The 21024-nt window shown below is 41.4% G+C and overlaps 1 protein-coding gene across 6 annotated transcripts in view; it reads right to left on the bottom strand.

Moving 5' to 3' along the window:
* Positions 1-9232: 9232 nt before the first annotated feature.
* Positions 9233-21024, bottom strand: part of KLF3 (Kruppel like factor 3) — a 36723-nt gene continuing 24931 nt past the window's right edge. For all 6 annotated transcript variants that reach the window (XM_032631800.1, XM_032631805.1, XM_032631804.1 and 3 more), the window contains 3 exons: positions 20480-20630; positions 15392-15552; positions 9233-13226 (listed from right to left, as the gene is read on the bottom strand). In XM_032631800.1, coding sequence (XP_032487691.1) covers positions 13045-13226; positions 15392-15552; positions 20480-20630 — 494 coding nt within the window. In that variant the 3' untranslated portion in view covers positions 9233-13044. The remainder of the gene's footprint in view (positions 13227-15391; positions 15553-20479; positions 20631-21024) is intronic.

The following is a 21024-nucleotide window of genomic DNA, read 5'->3' as shown; positions in this document are numbered from 1 at the left end:
TGGCAAGGCTCCCAACCCCTCCCATTTCCAAGCCCTCGAGGTATTAGAGCAAGAGCCAGAGGTTGCAGTTCTAGTTAGAAAGTAGCTTGGATTTGACCCTATTGACGAAGTCTTGTTAAGAATAGGGCCTCCAGGTTTTGGGAAAAGGTGCCTGTGGAATCCAGGAAATCTGAAAGAGCCAGAAAACATTCATTGCTTTAATCCAATTCAATTCAACTCGGCTCAACTCAACTGAATTCAACATATTCAACTAAACATTTACTGTGTACCAGGCGCTGTGCTGGGAGCTAGGAATACAGCAGTGAACAAGATAGGCAAAACTTTCTCCTGCCTGTAAGAAGTTCATAGTCTAAAGGTAGAGACAGATACAAATACAATTAAATCCACATTTAATTACAAATTGTAGCGCACGCCACGAGACCCCTGTGACAAAGAATAAAGGTGGAGAGCTGCTTTAAGACAGGGTCCTCCTCCTCTGAGCAGCTGACTCTTCCTCTGCAGCTTGTGGGATGAGGGGGCCCCCAGGGAAAGTGGCTGCCGATTAGCAGCTCATCCCCCTGCAGTTCTCCATCTCCAGAATCAGCCCTGCCGAAGACTTATTGCTTCATCCAGCCCTCTGATGCTGTCGAAGGTTGTTTTTTTTTTTTTAATTGTATCTAGATTTTCCAGTTTTTCCTGGCAGAGGCTTTGGTCTGCTGTACACTACTCTATCCTAAATGGAAGTGGAAATCACATGACTTTTACGTTCATGTCCTTTTTAACTATGCAAGTTGTACACAAATACATCTCTTTATAAAAAAATTAATTTAAAACAATGGGAGTAGATGGAGTAACTGTGATGGTTCTCTTGGCCCCTTTTCGTGACTTTCTGCGTGCCAATAGGTGACTGTTATGGGTGAATCTTTCTTACCCTCCCTGATGTCTCTCCTCCATGTGACCTTGTGACACTCCTGCCCTCTCTCTTCCTCTCATTTTCTGCCGTGGCTAGAAGAGGGAGGTGGCTTAGCCTAGTTGGTGGATTTGGGACCACTACTGAGCGTGCTCACCTCAGGTTTTCCCCTCTCTTCCTCCTGAGAGTGAGCTGTCTGCAAGAGAATTCTCTTCTGCCCTACGTATTGCCAGGTCATCCCCACCTCCCCCCCTCCCCCAGTGTGGGAAGGCCATTCCAGTCCTCTGTTACCCTGATGGCGCAGGTAAGTTAGCCCAGTCCTGGGCTTAGCTCATCTGGACCGCACACCAAGCATGCTCTCGGCTTAACCTTTATCAGTAAGAAACGGAATATTTTGAACCACATCTGACATGCCTTTGGTGAGACGTGATTCTCATCCCAAATCTCAGCTGCAAGAGAGCGCAGGAAATGTAATTTTTAGTTTTCCAGGCTCTGTAGTACAGAAAGGTGTGTTAGAAAAATGTGGCATGGAATGCAGAGGGCCAGTTCCCTGTGTCCACCTTGAGTGTTGGTAGTTTGTGTGATAGCTTATCTCCCGTCTACACCCCAGGGCAGTTAGTATCTGAAGTCTTCTAATCAGAAACCCACGGTCGAGGTATGTGGCTCAGTATTAAAGATGTATCATCTACCTCTACGCACTGGTGTGAAATGAATTTTAGCAACAGAACCTGACAGTTGTCGCCTAGTCAAATTAGTTCAGATCAGTTTGCAACAGGTTCCTAGAAATTAGATATGTACATATTAAATTTTGATAAATACTCTCAGGTTACTTTCTAAAGGATCATTATCCATTCTCCTATTAACAGTGGTGGAGAAGGTCCTTTTCCCATAACCTCAGCAATTCCGAGGTCTCTTTCTTCATTTCATTTGCATGTCCTCCTTATTTATTCTGAAAGCGCAAATAGTAAACTATAATAATTATGAGCTATTGAGCGAAGTACTACGTTGCACTAGACACTTTGCAAACATGACGTCATTTAATTCTGAAACACTATCAGATAGATATGAGCTGCCTCTGTTTTACAGACCAGGCAACAGAAGCTCAGAGAGGTTTAAATGCTTTCCAGTTGTTCAGAATGGTAAGGAACAAAGCAGGAATGTGAACAAAGGTGACCTGTGCCAAAACCTGTGCATTTAGGAGCAGCAGACATGTCAAAACAAGAGCCAGATTTAATGACAAGGGTTACTATTGTTTTAAAAATAGTATTTAGTTGGTTGTTGATGATTCAAATGGTAGTTCAAGGTCATGGTTATAAACATCAAGTCTCTTACCCTCCAGTAGTACGGAAATAAGGGCTTCTTTTTTTTAGAAGGAAAATCATCCTTAGGGTTTAAGGAACTTTCTTCCTATGCACCCTAGGTGGCTTGCATTGATGTGATTACTCACCTCAACTCTCTGTATGGGAGCTGAGTGGAGATTTTATAACAGGGAGGAGACCAGAGATTTCTAGTTTTGAAGTGGCCAGTCCCAAATTCCAATCAATAGATTCAGCTCCTTAGTGTTTGCCCTGGTGGCAGGAACTTAGAAGCAGATGCAAGGGCTGTGTGTGTGTGTGTGTGTGTGTGTGTGTGTGTGTGTGTGTGTTGTGCCTTATAAAAGTATCTAAATGTATAGAAAACAGACTTGTGGTTGTCAAGGTGGAGGGAGGGTGGGAGAGGGATGGATTGGGAGTTTGGGATTAACAGATGCCAACTATTATATAGAGACAACAACAAGGTTCTACTCTATAGCACAGGGAACTATATGCAACATTGTGTAATGAACCATAATGAAAAAGAATATGAAAAAGTGTATATATGTATAACTGAGTCACTTTACTGTACAGAAGAAACTAACACAACATTGTAAATCAACTATACTTCAATAAATAAATTTTTAAAAATGAATAAATAAAAAGGGTCTAAATGGGGGAGTAAAAGGAGAAGTAGGGTATGTGCATTTGTGGCAGAAGGTCAGTGACAGCAATTTGGAGAAGCTGACCCTGGTCCCCATTTCTTGGAAAACCAGGAGACTTTAAAAGATGAAGAGCAGTTTACAGGTTGCTGGGACCAGTCCCGGAGTGATTTTTTTTTTAAGTTAATTTATTTATTTTGGCTGCATTGGGTCTTCGTTGCTGCACGCGGGCTTTCTCTAGTTGCGGCGAGCGGTGGCTTCTCTTGTTGCGGAGCACGGGCTCTAGGCGCGCAGGCTTCAGTAGTTGTGGCTCACGGGCTTAGTTGCTCCACGGCATGCGGGATCTTCCCGGACCAGGGCGGATTCTTAACCACTGCGCCACCAGGGAAGTCCCCCGGAGGGATTTTTTCATTTATTTAAGATAAGATAATGAGGGCTCAGTGGGTACTCTCTGTCCTCTCCCTCCTCCCATCTCCACGCCCACTTCAACCCACCCCACTTAGCTTCTAAAGACACCACTTCCCTTTCCACTCTCGGGTCAGAATCTACAGAGGTGAGGCCTTAGAGTCTGTATTCTCTAACCAGGTCTGCAGATGAGCTGGCTTGTCAACCAGGCTTGAAGCCCAGGAGGGTCCCAGTTGGATTTGCTGTGAAGCTGATGAAGCTTCCGGGGCCTCACTTGCACGGGCCCTTCCAAGTCCTGGGAGGGAGCCGGTGTCCTGCTCCCTGGCCATTTGTTTTTTTTTTTTTTTTTTTTTTTTTTTGATATTTGCAGAAGTATGATGTTTTGACTGCAATTGGTCAAGACTCTTGTCTGCTTCCTTTGTGACTTCTGCTAAGGTTAGTGGGACTGGAGCAGCTTTGCACACTTTGTGGACCCTCTTAAAGGACTACTAACTGGGGAATGTCATTTTGTTTGGGCTTAGTAGGATGTATTCAAGTTTCATGTTACTTCTGTGCTGCGTTATTGTCAGTGTGGGAATAACATCCAGGAATATTTTTATCACCCACTGGACTGGCTCAACCTGGTGGCAATGTGAAGCTGCAGGGCCAGAGGCTGTATAGCAATAAGAGAAGATCCTGTGCCATCTGGCCCAGATGTGCCAGTGGAAGAGAAGCAAGTTTTGAAATGTACAGGTCAGAAGCTAATCCAGGGGAAATGCTCCCAGACATCAGGCATGTAAAATCATAAGCATGGGACTCAGTTCTCCTCCTCAACCCCTGGTCCAAACAAAAGTTCCTTCCTGTCAAGAATCTACTCAATAGTGCAATGAGTATCATTCAAAATGAAGCATATCGTGTCTTTTCTTTTTGATGGAATCACATGAAATAGACTTTTTCAGAATTTCTGTATTTATAAGGCACAAACCTGTAGCATTCCTACAAAAGTGAGTACATCTGTGTGTGAAGCTGCATGTTTTATACATCCAATGATTAATAATAATAAAACAAATTTTAATCAGCCATACCAGGGGAAAGACTGATTTGTCTTTCTATTCTCGCTCTATAGAAAAATTATGAAATTGTTGTCATAGAAAGAGGCTATGCAGCCAAAAAATGTAGAAAACAAGTGTTGTTGTAATGGTCAAGGGGGTTTGTGAAGAGGCAGTATGATATTGTTAGAGATTCTGTACTGTTTAACATATCTATCAGCTTTTAAAATTTACAGTTTATTGGGATTTCTTTTCTCATTTGAAATAAACGTTCACAGTCATAACTGATTTCATATTTTGTATTTGTGTTCATAGTTTTGTATTCTTTTCTTAAAAGCCTCTCCCCTCTCAAATGGAGAAGCTTCAGATCCCACAAAACTATACCTACTCTTGAGTAAATTATACTGCATCTCTGAGACTCATTTCCCATATGGCTGCCAGCCCCTCCCTCTCTTCCTCCCACCCCTTCCAATAAGGCTGTATTTCTCCCTGACTTTTTTGTCATTCTCACTTGCCGAGACAATCTCTTAAAACAAACCATTTACAATTCTAGTATTTATTATCTATTTAGTTGCCAATGTAAAAATTCAATATCATGTTTCATCCATGTTATATCTAACTCTGAGATTTTTTGTTTTATTTTTTCGGGTTTTTTTCTGTCTTTCATTTCAGCAGTTTGATTATGAAGGGTCTCGGTGGGGATTTCTTTGGGTTTATTGTTTGGGGGATTTAATCAGCTACTTGAATCTGGAGGGATTTTTTTTTGTTGTTGTCTTTTTGTCTTTCAACAAATTGGGGGAGTTTTTACATTATTTCGTCAAATATTTCTTCAGCCCTATACTTTCTTCTCTTTTGGAACTCCAATGACATGAATGTTAGATCTTTTGTTATTCTCCCACAGGTCCCCAAGGCAGTGTTCATTTCTTTCAATTGATTTTCTCTATATTGTTCAGACTGGATAATTTGTATTGATCTATCTTGAAGTTTACTGACTCTTTCCTCTGTGGTCTCTGTTATTGAGCTCACCCAGTGAGTGTTTTTATTTTGGGTGTTTTATTTTTCAGTTCTAAACTTCCACTCGATTCTTTTTTTATATCTTCTATTTCTTTGCTGAAATTTTCAGTTTTCTGTTTGTTTCCAGAATGCCCATAATTGCTTTTCAGAGAATTTTTATGAAACTTCCTTTAAAATCTTTGTGAGACAATTCAACACTTCTGTCTGTTAGTATCTGTTGATTTCTTTCTTCTTTTTCTTTTTTTTTTTTGTGGTACACGGGCCTCTCACTGCTGTGGACTCTCCCGCTGTGGAGCACAGGCTCCGGACGCGCAGGCTCAGCGGCCATGGCTCACGGGCCCAGCCGCTCCGCGGCATGTGGGATCTTCCTGGACCGGGGCACGAACCCGTGTGCCCTGCATCGGCAGGCGGACTCTCAACCACTGCACCACCAGGGAAGCCTGAAAAGGTTACTTTTGAGACGGGTTTTGAAAGATGAGTAGGAGTTTGTTGAGTATCTCCCTGAATATCTTGTGCAACTATCAAAGTCATAGAGTCTGGAGAGTGTTTGAAGGTTCTTAGGGAAAAAGAAAAAAAAAAATTTATGGTAATAGATGAGGCTTTAAAGGGAATAGGGCTGAATTTAGAAGAACCAATTCAGGTGCAATGAGGGCCATGGAAGGATTTTAAACAGCTGGACAATAACATGATCAGATCTTTGTTTTGGAAGGATGGTCTTGGTAGCTGGTGTGGAGGAGGATGATTGAAGTGAGAGAGTGAGGGGACTTCTGTGATAGTCCCAGAGGCCTGAGCTGGGGCAGCAGATGGCAATGGACATGAGAGGACAAATTCAGGAGAAGTTTCAGAAGTGGTCCCTTTGATATGAAAGGGTCAGAAAGATCTTAGTGCCCAAGTTAAGACTAGAACTCAGATTCACCTATTCTTTCAACCACTATCTAATGATGTATTCACTGTGTGTGTGGTGCTGAGGACACAGATGGGAAGAAGTCCCATCCCAGACCGTGGGGTTTCTCATTCTGGTGGGGAAGAGATTCTTGGACAAATAGTTAGAGTGTAATGAGTGATCTCAAGGAGGCAGGGTCAAGTGTGTAGAGCAAAAATTAGGGGCTGAGGATGCTGGTTTGAATGTGTGGTGGGATTTTAGTTTCGTTGGGGGATTGCATGAGTGTAGCTGTGAAGTTGTGCAACTTACAGGGAAGCAGCTGCCTTTGTAGCAGGAGATGAAATCTAGAGCAGATCGGTAAGCCTTGAAGGTCCTCAAAACCCTCCTCTGCCACACAGAATTCTTTAGAAGCCAATTCCTTGGGCTGTTGGAATTCCTGAGTGTGATGGTTAATTTAATGTCAACTTCACTGGGCTGTAGAGTGCCTAGATTAAACAGTACTTTGGCGTGTGTCTGTGAGGGTGTTTCTGGATGAGATTAGCATTTGAATCTGTGCACTCAGTAGGCTGTCTCCCCAGGTGTGGGTGGGTATCATTCAATTCACTGAGGGCCTGCATCAAACAAAGAGGTGTAGGAAGGAGGAATTTGCCTCTTCTGCTTCGTGTCTTCATGAGCTGGAACGCTGGTCTTCTCCTGCCCTTGGACTGGGCTTTATACCATTGGCTCCCCTGGTTAGGCTTTTGGACTAGAATTACATCATTGGTTTTCCTGGGTCTCCTAGCTTGTAAATAGCAGATCATGGGACTTCTCAGCCTCCCTAATAATGTGAGCTGATTCCACATTAAAAATCTCCTTAGGGCTTCCCTGGTGGCGCAGTGGTTGAGAGTCTGCCTGCCGATGCAGGGGACACGGGTTCGTGCCCCAGTCCGGGAAGATCCCACATGCTGCAGAGCGGCTGGGCCCGTGAGTCATGGCCGCTGAGCCAGTGCGTCCGGAGCCTGTGCTCGGCAACAGGAGAGGCCACAGCAGTGAAAGGCCCGCGTACAGCAAAAAAAAAAGAAAAAAAATCTCTTTATATCTATATATCCTAATCTATATCTATATATCCTATTCGTTCTGTTTCTCTGGAGAACCCTAATACACTGAGTCTTGAGAAGGAAGAAACACTGAATGTATTCAGTGTAAAAGAGAGATACAGTCTAGGAACGTGCAGATCCAGTTGCCGTCTTCTATCCTTAACCCAGACCACTCAGGACACCCACGGGGAATGCAAACCCAGGAACAGAACAAACAAGCAATAAATATGTCTAAAGTTGGTGAGAACCGCCCCCTCACCAAAGTAGTAAGTTTAAAGAGAGTTCTAATTACGGCACGTCAGTTTTACTTGGGGGTCACTCTCTACATATACAGTCTCATTCCAGCCACCATGACTGTGATCAGCTCAGATAATAGGAAATGGTAACAGGATCGGTTTACACATCTTAAAATAAATGTACGCTTGAAAGGCAATTCATTGTTGTCTGGTACATACACACAGGTCACTCTGGTCTGTAATAGTTCAACTTAGACACCTATAGATATGTGTTTTCACTACCATCTCAACCCATCCCTGAAAGCCACTTCTTTCCTTGAAGGCATACTAGACTTGGTAACTTGCCCCCAGCAAGGCTCCTAATTCCTTCTTTGACCTGACAGCATTTAAAATATTGGGCAATGGGGCTTCCCTGGTGGTGCAGTGGTTGAGAGTCCGCCTGCCGATGCAAGGGACACGGGTTCGTGCCGTGGTCTGGGAGGATCCCACATGCCGCGGAGTGGCTGGGCCCGTGAGCCATGGCCACTGGGCCTGCGTGTCCGGAGCCTGTGCTCTGCAACGGGAGAGGCCACAGCAGTGAGAGGCCCGCGTACAGTAAAAGACAAAAAAAAATATTGGCCAATGATTATATATTTTGTGTGTGTGTGCTGAACATCTTGATTTGTTCAACCATTCCTCAAAGAATTTAGTTTCTCATAAAATCTACATTTGTCACCATTCTGATCACACACTCAGGCAGAATCCAGCTGTAAGAAAGTATTTCCTTAGAAGGCTGGGTCTCATTTTGAAATAAGCAAGTATCATCCCACCCATATATGAAATATAGTGGGAGAATTACAGCCAATTATTTGGGCTAATCCAAGGTGATATTCCATTAGGATGTCATAGTCACACATAATAAATACCTTTTGAGCTTGCAGTCAACTATCACAGTATAAAAGCAGAGAAGTTCCCTGGAGAAGGCTGAGGGAGAGCGCGCAGAAGGCTGAAAGCCTCCACCCAGTCCTCCTTCCCCTCTCCAACCTGCGAAGTTGAGTCACGTGACAAGCGCCAGTCAGACATTATTTCATGTTATGCTAAGATGTAGTCTGGCTGGAGGAAGCTGCTGAGAGACCTAAAAAGCCAGTATCTTAGCTTCAATTACATTTAGGTGGAGCAAGAGAGTAGACATTTTGTCTTAAACAAGAACTCTAAATGCCCACCAGAAACTACTTGTTCCTGTGATGCTAAGGACACAGCAGTGTCCACGGACATGGCTTCCTGAAGGCTTGAAAAATCATGTTTTTATTTACCAGAATTATTTACCTTAATTTCTGATTCCCCACTGCCCAAGCTACGAATCCTGATCTTTATTTAAAAACTTAAAGTACTAAAAAAAAAAAAAAAAAAAACTTAAAGTACTACACATAAGAAACTGAAAATTGTTTTTGGAAGCAGATAGGGTCATAAACAATAAAATATTCCAAGAATCCACTAGGTGAATTTGTAGGTTTATGCTGGGTTGTCTACAAGTTTATGGTTTGTACTTAGAAAACTTCTTATCAGAAAACCAGGGACATAGCTTTAGGGCTGAGTTAACTCATATAGTGCATTTTCCAGTTAGATCTGTTTTTCTTTCCTTCCATTAATGATTGCCTATCAAAGGGTGATTTACTTTGCAATTTCTAAGTAAGGGCCTCTTACATGTTACTTTGCTAAGGTTTGTTCCTAGTGATCACTGCATACATAGTAATCACATGAGCACATGTAATATTCGGATGGTTTTATTAACAAGTATATAATACATATATTGCATACTGTATATAGTATATGAGGACTGTACAGTACAAATTTATGTTCACAGTTTGACATGACAAAATGTCATTACTGAATTCCCATTGGACTACTGAGTAGAAACAGAGAAAGAACATTAAACATTCACATCTTTAGTAAGAAAGATTACCAAAATGTTTCAGTATTTGCAAGTATACTAATGCATGCTAAAAACCTTTACCCATTCAGTCTTATTAGCTTATAAAATATATTACACTTTATTAAAAATTTCTGCATAGTTTATACAAGTATTAAAGTACTGTAAATGTAATAATCCTGCTATACTTGCAGGTATGGTTTAAGAGATGCTAAGCAGAAAGATTATTTTGACCCTCTAACACTAAGTACATAACAGCAAAAAAAAAAAAAAAAAAAGTGCTAGTATTTGTAAAACATAATATTGTTGTAGCCCTCGTTTAATTCACGTAAAATGGCTTCGTAAATGTATTATTTAAGTGAATTTGCAATCATTTAGAACTTGTTAACCTAGACCAACAAGAGAATAAAGGCCACTCTGAGCAACTTCATGTATGACAGCAATTCCTTCAAGATGACTGTATATTTCCAAACCAATCAAATTATTTTAAAACCTTAGACCTTTGAGATTGTCTTTAAAACAATCTAATCAGGAATGATGTGTAGATATACAGTATCAGCAATATAGTTTTTCAAATTCCACATTAGTGCAACACTGATAGTGCAGATGGGTGTTTAATAAAATATACACATTCATATATAGTTCCCCTGTAAATCTGTTCTAAGGCTCTTGAAACTTCTGATATTTAGCATTTCCTTAGTTGAACATAGCTATGCTGCTAACACATTCTCAAAACCAGGCGATTCAGAATGTTAATGCCCATTTGCGATGTAGATTCACACTTTTAGAACTCTTAAAATATGATGGTTACAGATTTAATTTTTCTGACTTCTCCCCCAAGATGACACTTGGATAATAATCAAAGAAATTCTATAATAAACAGAATTTACACAACACTAACTTCATGTTTACAAATCATTCTCATCAATTTAAAATATTGCAATTAAAATCACCGTTGATAGTAACATGGCATATCATTAAAACCACACGTTCAAGGGTACCTTATCTTGTATTGGAGGTCTTCCACAATAACAGCTAAAAATTACTAAGAGACTAAATTTCTCAACTATCATAGTAAAATACAAATATATATATAAAAAAGGAAAATTTGGTTAAGAGCCAATTGGTAACTAAAGTATATAGACCAGCATGGGAACAGAGACTAGGTTCCTGGGTTGCTTTTCTTTGAGTTGAAATGTATCTTTGTTAGTGAACTGTTAGTATAATCTAAGCAAGCTGAAGAGTAATGTAAGTCTTCGCAGGGTATTGCTTGCTTTTCTGAAAAAAAAAAAAATGTCAATATGCCATAGCACACACATCAAATTTCATGAGAACCCACGAAGCTTTCTATCAGCTGGACTTAGACTCACAGCTAATTATTCAAAGATCAATTCTATCCTTTCCTGCCCCTTTTCCCACCTTCAAGATGGGTTAGAACACACACAAACTGGTTATCTCCATTAAAACAAAAATGTTCTTTACACTCCAACTTAACTCTTCGGTGTGTTGTGGAAGAACCATTTCAAGCAATAAACATTTTGGCATGAATGGGACTAAGCATCTACAATACAGACAATACCTACTTTTCCAAGAGCCATTCTTTTTTTATCCCTCAATTCATGTTATAGTTGCAAAAAAAAAAAGCCTCATAAGGATGTTTTAATAGTCTAAACAAATTTTGCAGTGCTTAAAAAAAAAAAAAGAAAAACCAAGTGCCACAATAACAAATTACTTTGCATTTCTCAACTACATCTCCTTTCAGTTGGATCCGAGGGCTTACGAGCGGGTTCTCTTAGGTGTGCAGTCCCTACAACTAACTTTTATTAACACGGCGCCATCAAAGTAAGCTCCCCACACGATTCGCAGGCCTCCAGAACCACTCATGCACTGTCTTAAAAAAACAATTGAACAGTGTATTCCTCCCAGTTAAGGTTGTGTTGGATCCTGAGTTGTGGCTGGGATGAATCTTCAGGATTCCATTCTTCTCTCTGCTCCTCCATCCTTTATCGAGGGATGAAGGTGCATTTGCTTAAATGCACCCACACTACACCACCGTCGCCCACTTTCTTCAAATTTAGGACCAATGGCATTTCCACGCATAAATTATTTTTACTGGCATTTACACTATGATGCTCAAAAGCCTGCTTTTGAAAAACTTCCCCTAAATAATGGTGCTATTAATCTTCAACATAAACACGAGTCATTTTCAGTTTGTTCTTCTGACAGGATACTTGATAGTGGTAGGAGATTGCCGGCTCCAACAGTAAACATCTGGGAATTTGAGCTACATTTATGAATCCCTGAACTGTGGTTTTCTAGATTTTTCAGAAATCTGTCCCCCAAGAAAGGTATGTGTGCTTCACAACTATTTATATTTACAAATAGTGTCTCTCAGGTCTTAAACTGAAGGAATCTACTAAAGCGTTAGCAGATGCTTATTTATGATATGTGTCATGTACACAGATGACAGCCAATTTGGCACCTTACAGCTCACACAGAAAAGTCTCCATATGAAGCCTCCATGATTAATTTGATAGGGGAATACAATTACCACTCAACGTTTCCCTGTTTGCAAAAAAAGCTGTTAAGTAGGTAGGGTAAAAGAAGGCCATTAGAGAAAACCATTCATACCCTTATCCAAAAGATTTTTTCCCATTACTGAGCAAATAGTTTTGTGGCATCCCTATCAATGCTTGGTAATCGACATTAAGGACATTGTAGAAACAGAGACAGGTGCATGGAGAACCCCATCAGTATCTGGGTTTGCAGTAGGGTTCCGCACAGCTGAACGTGCATAGAGACTGAAGCTCTGGGAATGTACTGCCCAGCGAACCAAATGATGAATTGTCTCCAAAAAGCCCTAGGCGAGCAGGAATGGCTGGCTTCCTCCTTTGCCCGCCTTGCTCTGCCCCTGCTGCATGCCCCTTTGCTCCGACTCCACGCTAGCAAGTACAGTATCCACCCCCTCAACGGACAGACATCATCCACCTAAATCAGCAGCTCTGGCTCACCTCCCTGGTGACAAAGACCTCCTTAGTAGCTGCAGACACAAAGGAGGGTAACGGATGTACATTTAGATGAAGTGTTAAATCCAAATTGACCAGCCAGATCTGTGAAGGACAATGGAAGAGTTGACTGTACTAGTCTGAAAGCCTGTTGCACGTCTAGCTAATCTGTGAAAGGTTCCACCCTTCTTTTTGCTGTGGAGCACCAAACTCGATCACAGAGCACAGAGGTCTGGATGCCTCTGGCAAGGACTAGCAGGCTGGATACTGTATTTCTAATACATTTACTTTGACATTCTTTTGAGGATTACATGGAGAAACAATTGGTTATGTTAGTTTATATGTTCCCTTGCTTTCATTACATTAAACGTATCTCTAAGAAGGGTTTGCTTAGCATCCCCGGAAAAAAAAAAAAGAAAAAAAAATTGTTCACATTCTTTAGGTCTGACCCGTGGCAAGGAGAGGGAAGATTAGAGAATATTTACTACTGACCATATGGAAGTTTGAATGATATAAATTCAGAGATTCAGACCAGCTGAATCAAAATTAAAATGTACATGTAAAAAGATGAGTTAGATAATGGGAGGGAGGACAGAGAGAGAGCTGGGAGAGTGGGAGCCACGCTGAGGCAGGAGATAGAGGCATTCAAACGAGCATATGGCGTTTCCTATGGAGGGCAAGGTGGTCGGAGCGGGAGAAGCTGCGGTCACAGTCTGGACACTGGAAGGGTTTGATTCCAGTGTGTTTTCGGAAATGTCTCGTGAGTTCATCAGACCGAGCGAATTTCCATGTGCATCCTTCCCATGTACATTTGTAGGGTTTTTCTCCTGCAGAAAGGTGGGGGAAAAAGGAGCTGATTTTTTCTAAGAGCAAAATGATATTAATAATTAAAGACAGTAAATATTTCTGAGCTAAAGCTCTTGACAAACATTATTTCCAAGACAGGATCATACATTTGTCCCCTGAACCACTAGGTGACAAATGAGAGACACAGATTAATTGTCTTAATATGAAACTGGCTTTCTGCCCCAAAAAAGGGGGGGGAGGGGGATTTTAAGAGTTCCTAAAGCATATTTATGGCACTGAAATCCACTCTGAGGGGCTATCAAAGAATTTTGGTTTTGCCCTCAAAGGAGGCAATGAACAAGTTTTTAATACCCGGTGATCCGTATTTGTTGACCTCCAAGTCGTAAACTTACTTAGGAGCTTAGCTACATGCAGCGCTATCCATTCAAAGAGAAGTCCAAACTGAAAGTTATGGGATTTGCTTATTCTTTTCAATAGTTTTCTAAAAATGTGAAGTCCCTGAGTCCCTAGCAACAAATATTCATCAGGGATTTCAACATTTTATTTTTTGTTTAGTCAAGAACAACAACGTCTGAGTATAATGCTTTAATTCAGACGTACGGAAAATATAGTAAACTCCTCCCCACGCTGTCAGAAGTCAGGTCTCTACAACCCTCTCCTGTGAGACAATAACTTACAGGTGAGAAAAAGACGACCTTTGTGGGAAAGTCACGAGGACAGCAGTATGAAGGCCTTTACAAATAAAAAGGCAGTTAACGGTAATTTTACATGTTTAAATCAGTAATATTGGGTAATGGGCATGACAGATTCATTCCCATTTACTATCCCTTGTTTTCTAGAAACCTTAAAGGATTGTAATTCCTTGGCATTTCAATGACATATTCAGAATTTATACTCTCTGCTTTGTTGCACAGAATATATATGCTATGAGTTCTTTTTCTTACATCTGAATCGTTACCCAAATATCCAATGTCTTTTTACTCTTAGGCTGGCCTTTGGTAACAACCACCTCTCAGGTCCCGTTCGTGCCCTGAGGAGGCTTTCATGAGTCTATCTGGCACTGCCCATTGGGTGGTCCTCTAACTGCAAGGCTGTCACCCTCAGCTCTCTCCGTGGCAACACTGTGAGGAGGCCAAGGAACACTGTATGAGGCTGGATCCCCTCGGCTTCCTTTGCCTCCTTCCCAGGATGCACGGCAAACCTTCACTTCCACTCTGCCAGATACTTTACTGCCTCTCCTCTTCCAAACCCCGGATTCTTCTCTTTGTAAATGTTCCTAACAAGAATGACTCACAAACCTCCAAATATTCTACATTCTGAGGTTAAGGAAATGTACAGAGAGGGAAATTGTTGTTACACTAGAATTTCACATCCAAGAGTATGAGGTCAGCTCAGATGAGGCTTTCCATAAACATTCATCACCAATACCAACTGCAATTAATCAGGTTTGTACGAATTCGTACGAATCATTTTTGTACGAATTCCTTAAGATGTGTTGCTACAAAATGTTCATGAGCACAGGGGACAATTTTATGTTTTCCTCACCTATTTAACAATTTTTATAAGACCTGTCTGTACGCTCTATATGCAACACCTGGCAAACTGGAAATATCCTACAACAAATATGGCAGGCAATCGCCTACAAGTTCCCTCAGTTTTAGAAGACGATAATTACCCAAATATCTTCACTTTTCTTTCCTTCGATGACTGTCTTCCATTTGAATTCCATTTCTATAAACTGCTGCATTGACTTGTTCTGTATAAAGAACTTTTTTCTTCTTTTTTTGCCATCGTGAATTTGATAACGTACATTTACTAAGTGACAGCCCATATGGAGGCCACATCTTTGATGCAACAGGCCCATGGTTAAGGGCAATTTCTCCCTCTGTTCTCAGTGGAGGTTTCATGCCCTTCTCTCTCTCTCTTACTACAGAGACCACAGAACTGGAAGTGGTGGCAAGGGGCCTTGAACAGATAACCCTGAATCTATTCTATTATAAAAACAAATCGTTATCGAAAACTTCATTTTTCACGACTGACAAGCGACATCTGTAGCTATGGTAACTTTCAAGATGCCTGAAAAAATTTCATTACAATAATCTCTGAAAGCTAGAACATTTGTCTTAACATTCCATGCTAGTACTTCTTAAGAAGAAAGATGAAGCGAGTCTTGTATTTCTAATACCTGTATGTGTTCTTCTGTGTGCTTTCAAGTGAGAGCTTTTAGTGTATACTTTGTTGCATCCATCATAATCACATCTGTGTATCCGCCGCTTCCTCTGGGTGTCTGGAGATTCCACAGGTAAAGGTCTCTTCCCAGGCTGCACGATGACTGAAGGGTGATTCCTAGGAAAGCCGATGCCAAATGCAAAATGGTGAGTGAAAGGCTCTTCCTTTCCTTCAGGGTACCAAAAGCATTAACAACACTGGGCAAAAACAAACAAACAAAAAACCCAACAAAATAAACAAAAAGAAATTAGCGGATCAACCCAAGAAGCACTGCTATATTCATTCAACAAACATGGAGTGAGCACCTACCATGAGCCAGGCACTGTGCTTGGCACCGGGACACAAAGATGAATAAAAACAGGGTTCCTGCCCTGGAGGAGCTCACACTCTAGGGGGAGACAGACATGTAGATAAGTAATGACAGTAAGAAGGGTTAGGGGCTACACTAGAGGGAGGTGCAAAGTGCTAGGAGAGTCTCTTTCCCTTAATAGAAATTTGCTTTTTTGTAGAATTCTGTGGTACTAGGCTGAACGCTGTACTATGTTTTCTCACATTTATTATTCTTTAGGGGAAAATGTAAGAGGTCAAACTCCTAAGTCTCAGGCAACCACGCTGTAGGATGTATCTACATTTTATCCTTTACATAATTGGCATTTAGTTTGAGTCTCTTAAAGAGGCTCAACTTACATTTGATTTTTATCTCCCCACCCACCCCCCCAAAAAAAAGTTGGCACTACTGTCTTCACAAACTCAAACCTTTACTGTCACTATTATTCCTCCTTGAGAGAGAACTTCAGGCAGTGCTAGTGGTCAGGCGAGGAAGCCCCTCACTCAGGACTCAAGACCCAGGCTCCAGGTGCAGCACCGGCTCCCTCACTGGCTGCCCGCCATCCTCCCTACCTTCCTGGCTCCTCACCCAGACTCCCCTTCCTGCACCTGCACACCTTTCCAGGGGGGAGGGGGGTTGAAATCAAATCAGGTCACACATCATTACTATGAACTTTCTCTTTTTCAGAAAGGAAGCTGGTGGCGAGAAATGGCAGGTGGGAAGAGCTAGGAAAAATCTGTAGTTTTTTCAGGCTTCCCCTGCTGATTGATGTAATTAACAAGTTCTAATCCATCCATTTGCTCTCCTAATAACTAATTACTTGATACATTACAAGCTTATGTATCGACGGTTGGCCTCTAACTGCAATGAAAGACTTCTCTGTCTTTTAAATTTGAATCTAAAGTTCTTAAAATATTCCAAATAACATGTGAATGTTTTATACAAGAGTGTATGGGGGAAAAAAGATTGGTGAAAAGAATTTGATGAGGGTAAACAGTCTTGTGAGATAAAGAATAATAAAATTTAGACATAAAAATCAAGAGAGTCACTGAATGAAGCTTGTTTTTTTATCTTGGTAAAAATGTAAATACATGTCCCTTATCAACAACTTTTCCAAGCACCCAAAGAAGTGCCCAGGAAGAGAATAAAAAGGTGCATTTTATCTTGAGTGACTTCACTAATTTCTCACTTATGATTAGCAAAGAAAACTGTCAGTTTTGAGTATCACTTTACGTTCCTACCCTGATGCTTAGAGGGACGATATGAAAGAACAAAGTTTAGATACATGGAAAAGGGAACATGAACTAGTGGGGGCGGGGGGGGAGAACAAGAACTTCAATTATATAAATGTACAAACAAATAGCAGAGAAAATGGAGAAGTGAGAGAGTTTTTATAAAGCTCGATTATTAAGACCCTTTAATAAAAAGAAAACAGTTTATCAGTTTATTTTAAACTTTCAACTTCCATGCCATTGACTGAAAATTTTCATCTTCATTAAGGGAACTTCAGGAAGTAAAATGTTGAGGGGGAAAAAAAAATGAACAATTAAATATATCTCATGTGCCTCTGGGACCCTGGGAGAGAATCCCAGATAACTTTAGAAGTCTCTCCCAGTTATTCGATTTTATGAGTTGGGATTTTAATGGTTTCTGTGTAGTAGTTATGACTGCTGTTCCAGCTGCTCATTTTGTGAAAACGTTACCCTAAAAAGAGGTACCCTAAAAGGCTGTGCGCTCCGGCTCTGTCCCGATCGTCCCTATAACCCTCGGCAAGGGATTCATGCTCTGCGTGCCTCAGTTTCCTCTCTGTAAAAGGGGATGATAATCACGCGATCTCAGAAAGCTGTTGTGAGGAATGCACACAAAACGCTTCAGAACAACACCTGTTCCAGATGCAAATCTGCTAAACAGTAGCTGTTACTATTTCAAGGTGCAGAAACCCACTAGCAAACTTTGCCCCTACAGTGGTTTAATTTCATGAGGAGTTTTTTTGGGATGTCCTAACACCAGATCAGGAAATCTCTACTCCAGCCAACATCTCCCTTGGAAGGCAGCATCACTCTGAGAGGGGTCAGCAGTCTATCTCTAAAGAGCCGGATATTGGTACAGGCTGAGGTTCAGGATCTTGGGATCTCACTCACTCTTCTTGGTCTCCTCACTGCTCATTTTTTAGGAGGCTGTTTGGGATCATTATAACCAAGAAGTTAGAATACCTAGTAAATATCAGAGACCTGGTCATTGTTGTGAGTTAAGCTGATCCCTCTTATGTTTGCTACAGTTTCATGTTCACAACTCAACGGGGAAATCTGATCCTCAAACTTTTTGTCCTAAATAAATTTTCACACATGTAAATAACAAAAGAAATCTGATATACTTTTGAGTGCCTTTAAAAATAATCCTAAAGCTATAACTTTATGATCAAACAAATGGATCTCAAAGCTGTATTTTAAAGTCCGCCCCTGTAAAGGAAGGGTTTCCTAAGACAAATATCACTGGGGCTGCCTCATGGACATGGTACCAGGTGCTTGGTATCCCAGTGATTCTTTCCTGGCTAGCTGGTTTCCTATGTGGGCTGCTACTGGGCACACTCCAAGACATTACTTAATCACATCTGTGAGAGAATTACTTGAAGGGTACATGTCCCAGTTGTGACTAATCGGTTCAATTTTCTGAGAGGCAAATGCATTCTTAGGTCAGCATTAGAATAAGCGCATTCCTCACTAATCATTAAAAGCCACTGGGCTCGAGATCATCAAAAGAACGTTGCTTAAAATAAGCAAGAAAAGGGAAAAGCTGTTTTCTTTCCAGCAGCATCCAGAGCACAGAATATTGCCTTCAATTATTCTTCCGTAATGTGTTACACTGTAATTTATAATAACCTAGACTTTGGAATAACCCCCTTTTCAGTCAATGGATCCCTTGCTATGTGGGCAGTTGGCTTTATAGCATCTTTTTCATCACCTGTGCAGGAACAATTACAGGTACAAGCTATGTTGCCAGTTACCTCACCAAAGACATCTGACATCCTAAAAAAAAGGTAATTCAGCCTACAAGATGTGTCCATTTCGGTTAGTCTATTTTTCCTTTCCCTTAGTGCAGCAGCAGATGCAATCAGCTAGATATGGCCTAAAAATAGCAGGAAGACCACTCGTCTGGAAGCAGGAGATCAGCCCAGGCCCCCTCTGCTGTTAATGGTGTGATTACAGGCAAGTTATTTATGTCTTGGCTCATCAGCTGTTTGCTCTGACTCCCACCTGCTTGTTTTGGGAGGATGAAATAACTCCTTTGAAAACACTTGGAAAAGTTCCTTTCTGGGGGTAAGGAGGCACTATGCAATTGTGAAGGGCAATAATGTACAAGACCATCAGACAGCCTGCCTACTAATGTGGCTGTGGAAGATTCATTCTCTTCATCTATCAAGGAGTAGATGACAACCCCCCACTGCCCCACCCCCCACAAAAAAAGCGGACGGATTTGATGCAAATGGCGATTGATATATGAGCTATTATGAAGGCACCTACTTGGGTTGAATGTGGATACAACCAGAATACATGTTAAGTTCCAGAAAATAGCTGTTCTAAAACCAGAGGATTCATATCCTGTTACAGAATTCATTACGTAAGGGAGAAGAGTGCAGTAGATAAAGCAGAAAGGTGGGCAGAAATGCTGGAGAAAAGGGTATGTGGGGAGGAAGGTGATAGAAGGGACCCTGAGGAGACAGTAATTGTTGAACTTCCTTTGTACTAGGAAGCTGGCCATTAAATCCAATGTTGTAAAGACCATAACACAAGAAAAATAATTACAACCAACAATGAAAATAAAGAGGAAGCAGGGGCAACGAGATTAAGTGACTAGGCCAAGGTCATACACATGGTGGAGAGCAGAGCTGGGATCCAAGATGTTGGATCCAAAGGCCACGTTTGTACCTACTGCAGACACAGCCTCCAGTGTAATCGCTGGTAGAAGTCAAGGGCATCTCTAGTGCCAAATCTCAGTAATGATGTTATTTAGACAGTGTGTGACACCGACACACACAGCAAGTTAAACCACTGTTCAGGTGCCTGGATGTCGACCAGCAGTGTAAACTTCCTACTGGATGGCGGTTCTAAAGCAGACCGAACATTCTAGGGCAGTCACAATTAGAAAGACAGGAGACTAAACAGTTCTTTCAACGCCGAGCTTCTCTGAGCAACACGGTCAGCTTTCTGTTGCCATGAGACTGGTTTTGGAGTATCTTTCTTGGATTTGCGGTTGGCCCGGAAAATTCTGACTAAAAGCCATTCCCCACCGCAGAAACACTATACTTTATGAGAACTGACAATGGGAAGGACGATATGTGATCCCATGAAGCATTTCCAGGATCCAACCTTAAGTAGAATATCTAGAACACCAAATTCAATCCATGTTGGGCTAAAGATGATGGAAGAACTATATACACATAGTCTGGAACGATGGAAAAAAACAAGATAAAAATGATTTCTGGGGTAAAGTGGCAAAATCATGTGTGACCAAATCACTGAGAACGTGACGTAACGCGTGTAACAGAGCACATAGTTTTTGGAGAGATTCTCCCATCTGGCCCAGGGGCTGCCCCGAACGACAAGGCAGTCCCGTCTGGCAATTCACACCACATCCTGAGCGGGAAGCTCCAGCTTCCATTCCAGTTCCGAGATGCACGCCGCTAGGTAAATGCCAGGCAGACCTCAATATACTTACTCTTGTAACAGTGCTTGCGGGGGGGACACTGAGTTCATTAAAGGGGGTGACATTTCTTCAGGATAATAATCTGTCCTCTGTGGTTCGATCCCAGGTTCTATTTTAATTTTTTTCTGTAATAGAGGCTTCTCATATGATTCAATTACAGGGACTACAAAATAAAAATAGAAAAGTTACTCTATGTACCATTTACCGATTTCAGCCTTTAAAAGCTTATTGCACGGCTTCTAGCTACCACACTGATGTGTATCTATTTGCCTTTGGCAAAATGACAGCAGAAATGAATCGGTGGGTGCTTCTTGTTCCTCCTAACGATTACTTTGTCAGCAAGCACCGTATGGAGGAAGCTGGACTTTTAAGACATCAGCCCCCAAAGGATTTCTTCCTTATGACGTTTGGTTATCTCCTTGTTACCCCAGCCTTCTGCCTCTGACCAGTCAGTAAACAAGGTGGCTTTTAATAGTTATTAGTTATCACATGGTCTAAAGGTATTTCTTAAATGACTTTTTGCACCTAGAACCATGCTGGTATTCAATAAAGCAAAA

This window comes from Phocoena sinus, chromosome 5 (genome assembly GCF_008692025.1).
Source record: "Phocoena sinus isolate mPhoSin1 chromosome 5, mPhoSin1.pri, whole genome shotgun sequence".
Lineage (NCBI taxonomy): Eukaryota > Metazoa > Chordata > Mammalia > Artiodactyla > Phocoenidae > Phocoena > Phocoena sinus.
Note: the sequence above shows the minus strand (reverse complement) of the source record. Positions and strands in the feature narration are given on the sequence as shown.